This window comes from Triturus cristatus, chromosome 3_1 (assembly GCF_964204655.1).
Source record: "Triturus cristatus chromosome 3_1, aTriCri1.1, whole genome shotgun sequence".
NCBI classification, from domain to species: domain Eukaryota; kingdom Metazoa; phylum Chordata; class Amphibia; order Caudata; family Salamandridae; genus Triturus; species Triturus cristatus.
The window spans coordinates 681,901,097-681,918,219 of NC_140583.1; the positions used below are offsets into that span (position 1 = coordinate 681,901,097).

General features: G+C 42.9%; 1 protein-coding gene across 1 annotated transcript in view; it reads left to right on the top strand.

Moving 5' to 3' along the window:
- Positions 1–15,765, top strand: part of LOC146860799 (ras-related and estrogen-regulated growth inhibitor-like) — a 319,363-nt gene extending 303,598 nt beyond the window's left edge. The window contains exon 4 of the mRNA XM_085644758.1: positions 15,159–15,765. Within this exon, the coding sequence (XP_085500884.1) occupies positions 15,159–15,644 (486 nt within the window). The 3' untranslated portion in view covers positions 15,645–15,765. The remainder of the gene's footprint in view (positions 1–15,158) is intronic.
- Positions 15,766–17,123: the final 1,358 nt, after the last annotated feature.

Sequence of the window (17,123 nt, forward strand, 5' to 3'; positions counted from 1 at the left end):
GGTAAGAGAACCTGCAGAATGCACAAGTTGAAGCAGACCTCAACCCCTCATCTTGTGAGGCCTGGAGCATAAGGTGCTGGGCATATTATCAATTGAAACTATAACAGGATTGGAAAGAGTCATTGACACGTGTCAGCCAATGTGCACAGCTTACAGATCATAACTCTCTGCATCATGGTCTTGTCACAACACATACCAGTCATGCACAGTCCTATCCAAGAGTTTTGTGATAGAAAGTTGATGTAATAACAATAAGTTACCTTAGGAAATGCAGCGAATGCATAGGAATAGGGATTCAGACCACCATGACAAAAAATAACAGGACACTAACCAATGCAATCTCATTTACACGTGGATGATATATGATTACACAGAACAACAAGGACAATTTATTGACAACCCAAGTTAAGAATACAAATGAATGAATGAATGAATAAGAGATTTATATAGCGCATAGTTACCATCGGGCATCCCAGCGCTTGTCCAGGGAGACAACCATACAAAGCGGACAATTCAGCAGCGTTAGGCAGTGAAAAGGTAAGTTTTAAGAAATTTCCGAAACCGTAAGATGCACGTCTCGGAGCGCAAACTCAGGGGAAGTCTGTTCCACAAAATAGCTATGCTGACCGAATATCTTCGCCCACCGGCCCGCGCCCTTTTAACCCTGGGGACTTGAAGAAAATGTTTTTGGTATGATCGCAAGGCCCTATTGGCTTTATAAGGCACAACTAAATTCCGCAGGATAGGAGGTCCCTTCCCCTGAAGAATTTTATGCGCGGTGCAAAGAGCCTTAAATTTGACCCTTTCCCGCACCGGAAGCCAATGCAGGGCCTTCAGTGCAGGTCTGGCAGACTGCATCCTTGGTGTATGCATAAGCAGCCTAGCAGCAGCATTTTGAACTTGCTGAAGTTTATTAAACGTAGCTTCAGGGGCACCTAAAAAAATAGTATTACTGTAATCTAATCTAGATACAATAAGCCCCTGAATAAGTAGCTTCCTAGATGTCCAAGGCAGCAAGGGGAGAACTTTACGAGCTGAACGAAGAAGACCAAAACATACTCCTGCCGTTTTTTTCGCCTGGGTCCTGAAAGAAAGATCTTGTTCCAGCCAGATCCCCAGGCTTTTGATCTCCTCTTTAGGGCTCGGCAGAGCTCCCAGACAGCTGGGCCAGCTAGTCAGACGAAGAAAAGGAGTTTTGTGTCCTATCAGTATTAGTTCGGTCTTTGAACCGTTCAGCTTTAACGCTGATTCACACATCCAGGTGTGGACTTTGGACATGCAGGAGTGCAGCGAGTCGGGGTTATCCATAAGTTGGGATAAGGTGACCACCAGCTGCGTATCGTCGGCATAGCTGACGATTTTGATACAAAATGGGGCCACCACATCCTCCAGGGGGCCATATATACATTAAACAATGTAGGGCTCACAGAAGAGCCCTGTGGCACACCACACTTGAGGGGGATAGACACTGACCGTTCACTGCCTTCCCAAACCTGATACGTCCGATCACGGAGAAATGACCTAAGCTACTTCAGAGCCACACCTGCAACCCCTATATCTGCCAGCCGTTGGATCAACACTTGATGGTTTACCGTGTCGAACGCCGCACTAAGGTCCAGGAGGATCATTGCCACTGACCCTCCTGAATCCAAAATGCTCCTAGCTTCCTCAACGACTGCCAGAAGAGCGGTATCAGTGCCCTGCCCTGGCCGGAATCCGGTTTGAGAGCCTCGCAGCAAGCCATTGGACTCCAGGAAGTGTGACAGCTGCCGATTCACCAGCCTTTCAGCGATCTTACCGAGACCAGGAAGCAGGGAGATAGGCCTGAAATTTGCCAAATCAGAAGGATCTAAATTGTTTTTTTCAGAAGAGCCTTTACCACTGCTCTCTTCCAGCTCAGTGGCACCAAGCCCTGAGCAAAAGATGCATTAATGAGATCCGTAACCGGAGCCGCAATAGTGGTTGCTACCTGTTTCAGGAATCTCATAGGGACAGGGTCCCTAGGGGAACCACTTTTCAAAGAGCCCAGTTCCTTACGGACTTCATCAACTGAAACTGGCCCAAAAGTATCCAAATGAACAAGAACTTTTCGAGACTGATTACCCATATCTATTCTTTGGCCATCCTGTGGTAAGGTGCTGAGAATATTAACTATTTTCATATTAAAATAGTTTGCCAGCTCCTTGCATTTCTCACCTGGGCTGTCGTGGGTTACCAGGGGCTCGGGGACTTTGAGAAGTTCATTTACCACTCTAAAAGTTTCTCTGGAGGAATTGGCGGAGCTTTTTATTCTCTCCTCAAAGAATTGGGCCTTAGCATGACGAAGCGCAGATTTATACACCCTGATTGCCGTGCGATACTCCACTCGCTTAGCCTCCACCCCTTCCTTTCTCCATGCCCTCTCCAACCTCTTGCATCCCTTCCTGAGGGATCTCAAATCAGGAGTGTACCATGGGGCAGAAACCGACCTTTTCTCCCTTTTTAACATTCTCTTTTTAGGAATGATAACATCAAGAGAGCTGGTCAGCCACTGGTTGATATTCGCATCTGCGCATACCGGGTCCGCAACTGGAGAAGGACACATACCCTCAAGAATAGTAATCCAGCTGTCCACCGCAAGCCTAGACCAGGCTCTCTCCAGAGTATGAACCTTTGGGAGAGGGATTGCCATTCGCTCCACTTGCCAAGTAAAAGGCACCAAAAAGTGATCAGACCACGGGAGAGGAGAAGGGGGCAGAGATCTGAGCTAGGGCATGTTAGAAAAAATGGGGTCCAACAAATGACCCTAAGTGTGCGTGGCTCCGGTATTAATTAAACTCAACTCACAAGCTTTAAGATCACCCTGCAGGTCTGCCGCTGTTAGATCTGCCGGATCATTAAAATGGAGATTAAAGTCTCCTAACGCTAAAAAGTTGGCCGTGGAGGCAGCCAAAGGCATGACTGCCTCCATCAGCGAACTAACAAAATTGCCCAAACCACCTGGGGGGCGGTAGACCAATAGACCTGACACCGACAGCGTGGGTGAGATCCGCAGAGAAAACTGACAGCTCTCACATTCTAGCACCCCTCCAGGCTGAGCCCGACACACGAAAGTATCTCTGTATATAATGGCAATGCCGCCCCCTCGTCCCACGGGTCTATCCAGATGGTATATTAGAAAGCCTGGGGGGAGGGCGCGAACTATATCCACCCCCGCACAAGATGTGATCCAGGTTTCCGTCAAAAACAGAATATCTAGATCAAAATCTTGTATAAGAAAATTAATTTCTAAGGAATGGCTAGGGAGGGATCTACAATTCAACAGAGCCATAGACAGGGCATTCCTGCCCTTCGCTGACTGAGTCGACTGACAAATCCTACAACCCGAGAACAGTTTTAAGCCTTTGTGAATATACTTACATATTGTATCTTTCGGGGGGCGTAGTAACAGGATGTCCTCACGGGAATATGTAATCCTTATTTCAGGCACCTTTGCCGAGGGCCCTGACCCTAAGCCCGTCTGGGCCCGGACGGGCACAGACGGGCACAGACGGGCTAGACTCTGGCGTGACTCTGGCGGTGATCCGGCGTAACCACTGCGCGTATCCGCTGCGCGTCCGCATGACCTCCTTAAAAGAGGTCAAGCGTCCTTGTGACGCTCCACCGTCCAATCAGATGGCGCCTCCAGCCGTCCTACACTTCCCTAATATGGCCGCCAAAGTCGCGAGTAGCAGGGAAAGGACCCGCAAAAGCGCGGTGAAATCATGATTATTGTGCAGGTGAGTGGACACAATGTAAGAACAAGGGCAAAACAGAACAAAAAATAAAAATAAATACAAAACGGGAAATTTTAAAAAACGCCTCACAAACGGCAAAACGACAGCAAACAGCGCAGCGCGCTCTGACCACTCTGAACCGGTCAGTCGATCCACTGGGAATCGTGCCCAAACGCTGCCTTACCTGCCTCTCGAGAAAGGATAATTAAACAGCAGCAAAAATGCCAGTCATAGCAAATACAGACATGAAATAAATATGCTTGTCCTTCAAGGCTATATCCATTGTTCACCTGCGGCAAAACTGGGAGATTATCATACCTCACCTGTTGAGATGCCATATGGGCATACAATATTCTGAAACATTTCAGGTGAATTTGCTGTGCCTGTGAGGCAAAACCTACACTGTGAATATTGTGGCCTGGAAAACACCAAAAATGCTTCCAGAAAAATCTTCTCCACAACTATCAAGAGGTATACCAATGAAGTGTCATCAAGGCACATACTCCCAAAACAGTATCAGACAACTTTCAAGCATGTCGGTGCTCAAATTACATGCTACAAAAAGACAACAGTTCCAGAGCCACATAAATTGTCACACTGTCCAAGAATTTACCACATGCTGAGGAAGATAGGTAGATCTGCATTGTTGACGTTTCATCTGATGAGGGAGACACTAAAAAGAGAGAATAGTGGCTGCCACATTAGACCTACAACAACACATACACCCGGAAGCACTCTCCATGGCACAGTAGGGCTCATTGGCGGTCACAGCTTGTGAGACCGATGCCTAAATGATGAATGTGTTCCTGGCGTTTCAGTATTCGCTCTTCGTAATTCAAACCAGAATTTATGCCTAGCATTGGGAGACATGGAGCATACATAAGTGAGGACATGATTAAATTGGCAAACATTACACAAGGGATGATGAACCATCAGTTGTGTACCAATAATGCAAAGTCCTAAAAACCTTTAGATTGCCGGAGAAGAACAGCTGTTTTTAGGGACCATCACTTCATTCTTGAATCAGCAGCAGCTGGAAATGCACCATCACCCTCAAGGTGAGTTGAATTCTCTGCCTCTCAGTCAACAAAGGCTACCAGGACCTACGCCCCCGGCCCAAAGTATCCCAAAAATGAAGGTCTTTCTTTGGAGATTATTGCCTCTCCACAGCCACCGGCAAAAACGAGGGGGCAGTGAGTGGTAAAAATAGGATGACATGGATCTATTAACCTTTGTGTCGGCTAAAATAGGAATTATTATGAGTGCTTCCATCATCACTCGGTCTTGGAATGCGAAATGAAATCCTAGTCTTGCACGTGATAGAAGATGTAAGGTATAGGATATAGGACACAAGGTCTATCATCACAATTTACTGAGTCCATGGGTCACTTAGCCTCATAAGGCATGTGAAAGAATATGCCAATCCCAATTCTTCAGGGTGACCAAGGTTAGGTTCAAACATGGGGCAGACGTAGTATAGAGAAGTCTTATGTGGAAAATGTGCGCTAAACGTATAAATAAATAAAATTAGTCAGGGCTTGGGTCATAGGTTTGCGATGAAATAATCATCCATAAGCTGTGCTCTCTTTTGTCTGATGGTATCTATCAATTGTAGAAAATTGCTGTTCTGAAATATCAACAGTGGGAAATTTGCATAGAAATTTGTGGATCAGTGTGTCACAACATCATGACCTGTACATTGCGACTTTAAAAGCGCTGCTGGTTCTGAAGGGCCTGCTTACATGCCCCGGGTGGTGTGGTGAACACATAGATACAATCTGTGCCTCAAACCACTTTACAGATATACAACAGCGTATAGCAAGCATTGGCAAAGCCAATCAGTCTCACATGCAAATAATTCTTAATTACGGCTATTGGCGTTGGCAGTGCCAGACGGTTTATACGCAGGCATTGGCAATGTCGTTAGCAGGAACCGGCCATCTTGAAAGTCTATTTATACTGCATTCAAGACGGCCTCCACGTTGCAAGATATGCCTCTCTGGAGGAAAAAATCTTTGCAGCATAAAAAATCCTCCAGGCAGACAGGGGATTCCAAGAAGAGAATAATAGAGGAAACTGGTACTCACAAACCCCAGATTGGAGTCGAGAAGGACCAGATCCAGCTGACGCAGGATTCCAAGAAACAAAACAGAATTCTAGGAGATTTAGCAAGAAATCCAAGCGATGGAGTAGGGATTCCAGGAGATGAAAGAGGGATTGTAGGAGATGGAACAAGAGTCCTGAAGGCAGGAAAGCACAGGATACCAGAATCAAGTAATCAAGAGGAAGAAAACCACGGCTACAGTTGAGTTACTGGAGCATTTGTGACGCAATGACAGGCAGGTTCACACTCTTTACATGGGGAAGAACAGGAAGTTGAAGAGTAGTAGAAGTAGAAATTGAGAAACAGGAAATGCCGCAGCTGTTATTGTTTCAGAAAAGACAAGTGACAGAGAGTACATAAGTGGTCATGTATGTTTCCTGTCACGTGACAGAGAGCAAGATGGCCAGATCTATGGGATTCATGAAAATGAAATGATAAAAGCATCGTTATTATGGAGTCTGGGAATTTTAGAATTTTAGAAGCAATCAGGGGGCAGTTTTGGGTGAGTATAGATCATGCAAAAAGAAGGTACAATGTGAGGAGGCTCTGAATTCTTCACAAATGCCAAAGGAAAATGTCGCACCACATCCTAGAGATTCAACCCCATTAGATCAGTACAGTGACATACTAAATCAGAGCGTCAAGATGTCCTTGGTGGTGGACACGAAAGGTGACAGGGGGCCATTTGGGGCCAGTGTGGAGTGGGAGAGGGGTGATAGGAGAAGGGTGGTGAATCCCAGCAGTGTCCCAACAAAGCCACGCACATTTTGGATGCTAGCTTAACCTCAATAAGTTCACCCATCTTGAAAAAGATAAAACACCACACTTTTTCAACATAGGACACAGACACATCTGAAGGGCCCATGTACCAACAAATGTTTGGCAGCAGACACACATATCTGAAAATCTGTTAAACATTAGACCTGTTGGAGGGTTATAAATCACGTGGTTTATCTTTCTCCAATCTTCTGCCGATACTTTGGTCCATGTGTGAAACACTCGGTTAGCGTAAATTTCTTCATGAATGTAACAGTTCAATGAACATACACTGTTGAAGATGCATGTGATGCTGCCCTTACCGGAAATCTGCCAGTATGGAATGATAAATGCTAAGCCCATTTGCACGGTCCTAATATGCAAATACTTTGTAACTGATGGTACTCAAAAAGCATCATCTAAAGCGTTCCTTTACCTCTGTTGGATAGTGTCAAAAAGAAGTGGATCTTCTAGGCCAAGTAACTGCATCATTTCCATAAGTTATATTTCCTACTCAGGTGCAATGGACTAAAGATCTGCCTCAAAAGCTGGATTTTTTCACAAAGGTAAAGCTGTGAGTTCCTTGATCAGACACAACTTAGTCATTCATGCACCATATCCCTGATAAAATATCTGCAAAGTGTGGAATCCAATTTGCCAAAAGAATCTTGGATCATTATATTTGGGGGTATAACCTTGTAAGCCTAACAATGTATCGCATTCATATTCTGCAGTACCGTACTGGCAAATTTAAAGTTCGTTTTCAGGATTACAAGGCGCTAAAGAACGATAAGCCGGCTGCTATATCGAAATTCTGAAACTCATGGTGCAACCCTCTACCCCCGACACCTCCCACCCCCTTTATTTGGCATGGAGGTATTACTGTGCCACTCATGGTATAGTGGCCTGGATGAATATTGCTACTACAATTTAGGAAATAATGCTTTGCTGAGGAAAATCAACATTGTTGCATACCTTCCATGTGTATAATATTTATGTAGCCAACAATTATGTTTTGCCATGGAGTCCGATCCTACCAGAGGTCAGCCTGTACCGCTTTTCTGTGTTCCCTATACCCACTTTCCTAGATATTTAATGCATAGGATCATACTCCTAGTAGCCTACAGGCATAACTTGCTTTTCCATATTACACAGAATCTTATCAGTTTTACCTTTACTGACACAATAACCATGGATTCTGGAGAAATCTCCTACCACCTTAAAAACTCTCATGATAAATATTACTAGCATATGGTGCCAAGAAAAAGGGCAATATCATTAGTATAAAGTTGAAATTATACAGGATCCAGCACATTAGGATAAGCCTTCATGTCCTTTTGTGGGAGAATATATCTCCCCAAAGGCTTCAAAAAGATAGCAACAAACAAACCTACTGGATCCTCTCTCCACACCTATCGGACCCACAGAATCCTCGTTGTGGATCAACTCTTTGGTTGCCCTTTTAGGCAGACATCATCAGCCTGGTAAACTAGTGTGGGAAGTTCATATCAATCATTATTGCCCTGACATTTAGCCTGTTTACCAGGTAAAAAGCCTCCTCAGCTTCTAAATAAAAGGCAGCCAAAACATAGATTGTCTCCAGGCAGAAATCTAAAATAGTATGTATTGAATGTTAGGGGTGTATCAATTATATACCCTGTGTGATCCTTATGGATTACTCTGTAGATCACACCACCCGACCTCAGAGAGAGAATCATCATGACAATTATATATAGCAGAGTAATAGGCTGGCATAATCTACACAACGGTGGCTCCTTCACGGTTTCAATAACGTACAAGATTGCCCAAGGGAAGCATATCAAGGGGAGCATCACCTTGTTGTATTCCATTAATCAAAGAAACTAGTCTAGGAGCCAGATCGTGCATATGTATCTTATACATTTTCTTTAGAGGTCCATCTTCTCAGCAGTCATGCTGGATGAGATGTCTTTGACCGCATTATTAACTCTCACCACTGTTAAAATATCAGTCAGTATTGTTGGGCACTGTCATTCTATCCTTTTTAGCTGCAATCTAAAAACTTTTTATCTTATCAGCTTCAAGTACAAAGGTTTTAGTCTATACTTTCTGATAAAGACCTCTCCATGTCAGTTACACAAGTTTTCATATCCTCACGGTTTTTTACACCCTGCGATTTTACCTTCCATATCGACATTTTGCTGACCTTGGTGTCTTCTTCGTAAACCTTTTGATGCATAGTCTTCTGGTATACCAGTTTTTCTGTAGCCTAATACTTCTAACATCTTCTTTCAAATTGATCAGGGACAATAACTTCCAATCCACTGGATCTATTGTCACTATTTCTGCAGGGGAAGATAAATATTTTCCTCTAATTTGTGCAGCACGCGGCTTTCTTGCAAGTGATATTAAATCCCCTCCCCCTAATAGGTGTCATACTCAGTGTCTGGCGAGGCAGTGTCAGAGTTAATCTGAAAGGAGCGAGTTTCTAAAAGTGACAACAATTTACTCAGGGAGAAACAATGACAGAACCAATTTGGCCTTCTACACACATTTGGAAATGCACTGATAGTACTGATAGCATCCTACTTGAGTTGAGACATTTAAATGTCTTTGTTTCCAAAGAATAACCTAATTGATTTTGGATGTTATATTGGGCACTCCCAGGTAGTTATTGACCAGGGTTGAGTCAGAGGGTTCAGAGGAAGTCAACGACTACCCTCTCCATCTATAATGTTGCTATTGTAATTCAATTCTTTAAAATATGAGGTGAAATTCACAAACCTCTAAAGTAGATGGTGTGTTTTGTATTGGACCACTTCGGTGGAAAGTCACAAGATGCATATCTATTGATTTTCTTTTTGGTGATAAGGTGGCTAATGGACCTTTGTTACCTGCTGAGAAGTGTAGAGGGGAAATATAACTCATTAAAGCAGACTGCAAGTTTTTAAGAACCATGGGCCAGATGTACCACCATTGGCAAGTGCGACTTGCCAATTGCGCTAAATTGAAAGTCGCAATTTGCGAGTTGCAATTGCCAATGTACAACAGTGTCTCAGACACTGTTTGCGATTCCCAATGGGGTCGCAAATTGCATGCCTCATGCATATTAATGAGGGTGTCGCAATTTGCGACCCCATTTGGAATGGCTGGCACTCCCAGAGATGGTAGCCTGCTGGGGTCAGCAGACCTCCATGTCTGGGACTGCTTTTAAATAAAGCTATTTTTTTTAATGCAGCCAGTTTACTTAATGGAAAATGGGATGCATTTATAAAAAAAAAGAAACGGTTTTGTTTCATTTTTTAAGGGAAGGTAGTCGACCCTGGGACCACTGCTTGCTCAGAATTTTTTTGCACACCCATTCACAAAGGGGAAGGGGTCCCCTGGGGACCACATCCCATTTGCGAATGGTTTACCAACCCTCTTGAAGAGGGTTTTAGACTGCGAGTGTTTTGCGACCGTAATTGTCGCAAAACATTCTTACATACGGTTCAGACTCGCTATTAGGAAGGGACACCCTTGGAACGCCCCTTCCTAATAGCGAGTCGCTAACCCTATTTTGCGAGTCGCTATTTAATTAGTGAGTCACAAAATAGGGTTAGTACATGGCCCACAGGTTTTTTGCATGTGCAAACGGGTCTAAAACAGATTTGCGCATGCAAAAATCTGTCGTATATCTGGCCCCATGACTCTAAAGAATCACAGACTCCGAATACCAAGTTAGTGGGTTTATTACAAAGCCAAAAACAACTGGATGTACAAACACCTCATAACGAGGTTGTAGAAGTACAAGTAATACAAATCCAAACCTACAAGCTAGTTTTATGCGATGAATCATCAACAGAATAACAATTTCCAGAAGCAGAACACAGGCAATGTTTGCCACCATGTCAAGATCAGACTTTATCTGTTGCTAGTGAATGGAAAGTATTAGTCTGTCCCTACACTACCACTACCGTCACATCTCTACTTAGCATTCCCCAGGCAAGATCAGGAAAAGGTGTCAGCGCTTGAAGCCTTCCTAAGAAGTACACTTCCATTGTATAAGTCAAGTAGCCATTGCTACGGAGGTCGTTCTTAGATGCTCCTCCTCTCTCCTTTGATCTCCTCACCTCCTCTCTCGACTCCACCCCGGGGCACTGTCCCTAGTATAAAACACAAAAACGTAGAACACACTCACAGATCACCTCATTTTGCTGGACACTTCTCATAGGTAATTTTCCATTTCGGTCGATTTCCAGCACCAAGCTTGATGACCTTGATTCCCAGGCCTTCCTCAGTGAGAAAGAACACCGTCCCACATTATCAGCGTTCCTTACACATAGTATCATCTCCTCCCCAAGCCTAACTCCTAAAACAAAAGGCGTTATTCTAACTAACAAAAACGACTTTCTCCACCTGCAACAGAAACGTGAGAACAGAAGAAATTCGACATGCACATGAAATTCACTAGCAAGCCTTGCCTGAGAGCTTCCAAGGAAAATACATTTTAGGCCTACAGAAATTGGCCAACACAAGAATGAAACACATAGGCCCTTCAAATACACACATTGGTGAACATTTAATTTGGGCCTTTCTACATCACGTTACATAAGCACATCAAATGCATCAAGCAACTTATTAACCCCTTCAGTGCCCGCCCCTTTCCCCGCCCTGTGCCGGCCGTTGCATTAGCGGGCGGGGTTTATGACGAGCTGGTCTCGTCATGGGCACAGCGCAACCGCGGCCCATGACGAGACCAGCTCGTCATGGGCATTGAAGAGGTTAAATCCAACACGTTAAACACAACTAGTCACATCTACGTGCAACAATAATGTGGTGCACGTTTAAATCAAATGCAGTATTACTTATAAGCAACTTCATTAAGCAAGTGACATCAAATACTATGAATTACAATATTAAAACACGAATGCCATGTTGTTTCTTTGCATGGCACGATACCTTTCTATCATTACACTTTCACATGTTATTACTGAATATGATCTAACAACCAATTGTTATCACGACAAAATGAATATAAATGTGGATGCGGACTATCCGTGATTATAATGCACCCCTCCAAACGAAAGAGCACCATCGCGCTCCATCACCATTGAAGTGCATTATATTGAATGCCTGGTTTTGAGGGGTCGCAAAAATGATCAAATATAAGTGGAGATACCAAATTTTTAATGTAAATAATTTGTTGGTGGTATCCTACTAATGTTAGTAATTGTAATGGGTTTTAATGTGATTTTACTCGTTGAAAAATGCAGATCGTCTGCTGGGATCTGATAAACCATGTTTGAGAGAAAACAGTTTTCACCGTTTTTTTCATAGAGGTTATGTGATGTGCTCTAGAAGCTAAAATGAGAATTAATTTTCTATAAATTTGCAAATATCTTCCTTAGCAATGTGAGAAAAAAGTCTGATATGCTGAATGGTACATGTACTTATAACAGCAGTCTATCAGTGGTTTGCCCACTGCTCACTGCAGCTTCACTGGAAGGTTCTATTGAACAACTGGAGTGCTTACATTCTATATTCATGACAATTTTGAAGCACATCAGAACACCATGTTACTAGAATCAGAGCTGTAGAACTGAATGCATTTCCAACTGTTAGACTTCAGTAAATTAATAAAGCGAGGGAGTTTAATTTGTCACATAAATTATGTTTAGTGTTCTAGGACGCTAAAATGAAGGCATCTTTTCTCTAAATGTTCAAATATTGTTTTCGTTCAGAAAAGCAGTGCATGCTGAAAAGAAAAACATGCTCTTCCAACAGAATTCGGTTGACTCCCCAGAGATCTACTGTAGCCTCACCACAGAGTTCTAATAAACAAATGTAGTACTAACATTCTGTACTTAAGACAAAAGTGAGGCACTCCTGAACACCATTTTATTGGAATAGGAGCTATGATCTGTTGAATGTAAAGCCTTTGTTGTGGAGCAGGCTAAAGTTAATGAGCATGGACGTGTCAATGAAGATATGAAACGAGCTGTTAAAAATGTGAGGGCAGATATAGGCTTTAAGTCATGTGAGGCATAATATATTTTAAAGGGGCCAAAAATAGTTAAGGAGATCCTTACCTAAGTCCAGCATCCCCCTTCCATATCTGTTTAATCAGGCTACCCATCTTCTCTTTTGCTTAACCCCTTCCTAATAATAAAATACTAACATTTTAGTAGCCATCAACGTTTTTTATCTTTCATTGAAATGTAGGTGAATAGAAGTTTTATAAGGGTCCACAAAACTATTTACGAAGCTCATTTAAAATCAATAGATTTGTGCTCGTATGGGCAGGGAGAATCTTTAAAGTAGTTGCTGTTTGGATAGTTACAATCTTTTTTTTACTTTTCCCCCCACTTCTTCCCTGTTTAATTGTGCACTGGCTTCAACCTATTTTTTATTGTGAATGAAAGATAAGAAAAGGGTAAAAAGATTCAAAAATATATATTTATTGTCTGTAAAAATGTATTTCTGTGTACATTGTAAACTGCTATATTCAAAGATAATTATTAAACACCTATTTTAGAATAAATAACATTGTAAATCAAACAAAACACTTGTGTACTTCTTGAAAATGTTCATACACATACTGTTATCACAGATTGGGAACATTTTAAATATATAATACCAACACATGGAAAGGAATATATAAGAGATTCATTCATTTCAGGAATTTTCCGCAGCAGGAATGAGAAACATTTTCATGTATATATTGATGCTTCTGGGCTGGAAAATGGATGATTCAAATGCTGTTTTCTCCACCAGAATGTCTCTCAATTGAGGCATATTCTGTGAGATAGATGGTTCCCATCAGAACTCTGTGGTCTTCTTAGGCAGCTGTTATGGGAAGATGCCATGGTGATATGTGAATGATACTTTTATGATGCTTGTTCCAGGTACTAGCTATGAATCCTGTGGGTACATATCAGCCAGTTAGGAGCCAATTAAAATGTCGCATTTTTGGTAGTGCACAGCTGCCTTATTTATTATACCTGTTTCAGGTTTGAGCGTCTGTTGCCTGGAGGCTCTGCCTGCAGGTATCGTTCACACAGGGTTGGACAGTGTCTATTTGGAAGAGGATTCTGTAAGGTGGTTGTTTTCCTTCCTGCCTTTCTTAAACCTCCTGACCCACCCCATTGCTGAAAGGTGAAGCACCATGAAATTCCAAAGCAGATGTCCTACTCTAGGCATCAGTCCACTCAAGCCTGGAACACTGGGCACTCGACACTCATCTCTTTGTCCTTCCTCCTCTTGAGGCCAGTACTCACAGCTGGTAGTTACCATATATTGAATGCTGCATCACACCAGGTCAGTCAGTCAAATAGCAGATGTGGTTATAGGAGGCAGTAGAATTTCAACAGACATTCTGAAAGCCACGTTGAGCATTAACATTAAGGAGGACGGCAGATGTGGGCTTCTTTTTGCCAATAATGTACTCACAATAGGTTTGGTGGCACCACAGCATGAGCTATGGTGTCCTTTGGTTTGAGGTCATATTGTAAGGTTAAGTATGGTGTGTGACATTCTCCACCAGTGGGTATGCCCTTCATGTGGTCCAGCATAAGGATGGGTGGGTAAACAAGTGGACCAGTGTTCACAGTGACTCTCAGGCTATGCTTTCGAAGCTTGTGGCTGTGTAATGAGAATGTTGTGCCACATAGTCCGGTATTGTGTTTCCTGCCCACTCCATTACATTTTGACCAATCTGCCTATTCTTTTGTTAATGTGTGTGACACTGCCCATTTACGCCTGCTGCGAACTCACAGAGGGACTGCTGGTAGGCATAGATGAATGTATGTATTCCCATCTTAAATGGGAAAATGGCTGCTGTAAGCTGAGGGAGAAGTAAACCTCCTCCTGTACGTTTACTGTTTTTAGCAGATAGAGCCCAAGGGAGGCAAATGTACTACAAGGTACTGTTTGATATCACAACAGTTGGTACACACAGGGGTCTATGCATGGACTATGTATCTGCTACAGCCATAAATATCAAACACATATGCTGTTGTGTCACTGGCCTGCTATATATTGTTTTTTTAAGGTGCAGCGTAATCCACTAGACACCTATCTGCTTGCCAACACATCACGAGTTGAGCATGAAAGGACAGCCATGTGCTGTGGTCTTTGTGAGAGTCACTCATCCACCAGGTCATGTGTGGTGGACATTGGGTTTGGTAGTTCCAACTTGGCATATTCCTCTCCAATAATTCAGCCTAACAACTGCCAAGTGTTGCAAATGGTAGAGGAACCATTTTTGACTAATGAACATGGTGATCATTTCATCTGATATATAAAGCTAGTTTGATGTTGGAATTTATGATTCACCCTCCTATAAACCAGGTACTTTGACCTAAATTTCAAATCTACACCTGTCTGAACCAAACCTGGGCGCGCTCATCCTGATTCAGAAGAGTAAACAAGTGCCACGTGCATTTATATTTGGAGCTTACTAAAAATGAATTTGTTGAATTAACAGTAAAGGGGTGTGGTCTCTGTTTTTGGTGCCTGCACGAATGTGTTTACATAAAGTAATTCCCTATTTGATTATGTCATTTGGATTTTTTTTTTTACAGGAAGAAGATTCTTTGCAAATTGAAGAAAAAATCAAATGGGGTGATGGCTTTGCAGTGGTTTATTCCGTGACAGACAGATGTAGTTTTGATGAGGTGATGAGATTGTGTTTCTTGATTAACCACATCCACTCCAACACGAAACGAGGCACCAGCGACCAACCACCTGTTGTGATTGTGGCCAACAAGAAGGACCTGCAGTTTGACAGGATGGTGTCTACAGAAGACGGCGACAGCCTTTCCAAGGCGTTGAAATACCCTTGCTACGAGATCTCCACCAGAGACAGCTATGAAGAGACAGTGATGGTTTTCAATGCACTTTACTACGAACTGTTAAAACAAGGCAACTTTTCCCCTGGAGCCTGCAACAAGAGGAAAACTGTGTCCAAACTGATGGAGAAGATACCTAAGATTTATGCTAATTCGGCACTGAATTCGAGTGGCAGAAGTTTAAGTTTTAACTCGTACCGCGAATACATTCCTGAATAGCTTCCCTGACTGTAAATGCCACCGCAGATGTTTGCCAAGAGTCTTCCGCCAATAAAGTCGCAGCTGTGCTATGGCAGCAGGCACAGACTGCCAAGCGTCAACAGATGCAGTATTTATGTTACATTGTGTGGTTTTGTTGCAGGATAGATGGGGAATTTGGTAAATGTATGATTTATATGAGCACACTGGACGGATACACGATACATACATGCACACACACACACACAAACACACGTACATTTGGAATCGCATTCAGCCACTGTAGAACTGCACTTTACCTGTGGTCGGAACATGGCCTCGCAGCCTTTTCCCCTTGTTAATAACTACGCTTTTAAGAAAAACTTGAGCTAAGCTGGCTATGGTCTCACAGATGAAAAGTAATGAGAGCGTGTCTTCATATACATTGTAAATCTTTTTTACTGGGGTTTTTGCTACACGCCTGAAACAAAAGAACCGTTTGCAAGAGAGTGGCCCTAAAGTTATTTAAAACATTCTAGGACTATTTTAAAGACCCTATGCATAAGCATAATGACGGTGACTCGTTTGAAAAAGATTTTCCTTTTGGAAGTGTAATTCCATTTGTTCAATACTCCTCTCCTCCCTAGAATGTATAGCTGAATAAAATATAAGTAACAAACACCGACAACGGACTCAACGACGCAGGCTGCGCCCAGTGCCCTCTGCTCGAGAGTGACCCGATACCAAACAGACAGTCAGCCCCTGAAGACCTCTGGGGCCTCGTTCGGAAAGGATGCTATTCTTACTGATGATGTAAAGGGTAAATGCCGCCGGTGGTTCAGCACTGCCAACCCCAGAGGGAGTAAATACTGCCCGCTGTTAACAAACCACAGCGTCAGATAACTAATAAAATAGTACTGGAGGCTATTTTCTGTCGGTGGTTTATTTATTAGCAAGGCCTTTCCCTTTGCAGGAAATAAGGACCTTAAAAACTCTGAACTGGTCTGAAATGGTGTGAAAGTCAGCCCTAGCTGCCTTCAGATAAATTCTAGAAAAAAAATAAAAGGATAAATAAAATGCTTGAAAAATCTGAGCTACTATTACTTACTCGGGGACATTCCAGTCCATCGTTTTTTGCTCACTAAGTGTTCCCATTTAAGAGGGACTTCACCTGGCAGTTTGGACACAGCCGTTCTTACTGGAGAAAGATCAAGTCTGATTTGCATGCTCATCGTCTTGGGTTGGAGTGGCATACTAGGCACAAAAAGATAGCCCTGAATGTGGTCCTGAGTAATGACCACTGGCTGACACTAATTGATCCAAGGATTCCATAGATTATATTTTGTTTTGTTTCAAGTAGGACTTCCTAAGTGCGACGGGCATGCCCAGGCGTGTATCCTATGCTCACGGTGCAATTGGACTCAAGCTGTATTTTTACTGAGAAGGCCCAACAAGACCAACACCAATTTTTGGTTGTTTATGTTCCCATCTAAAGAAGATATGGCTTGCCACTCCTGTCAG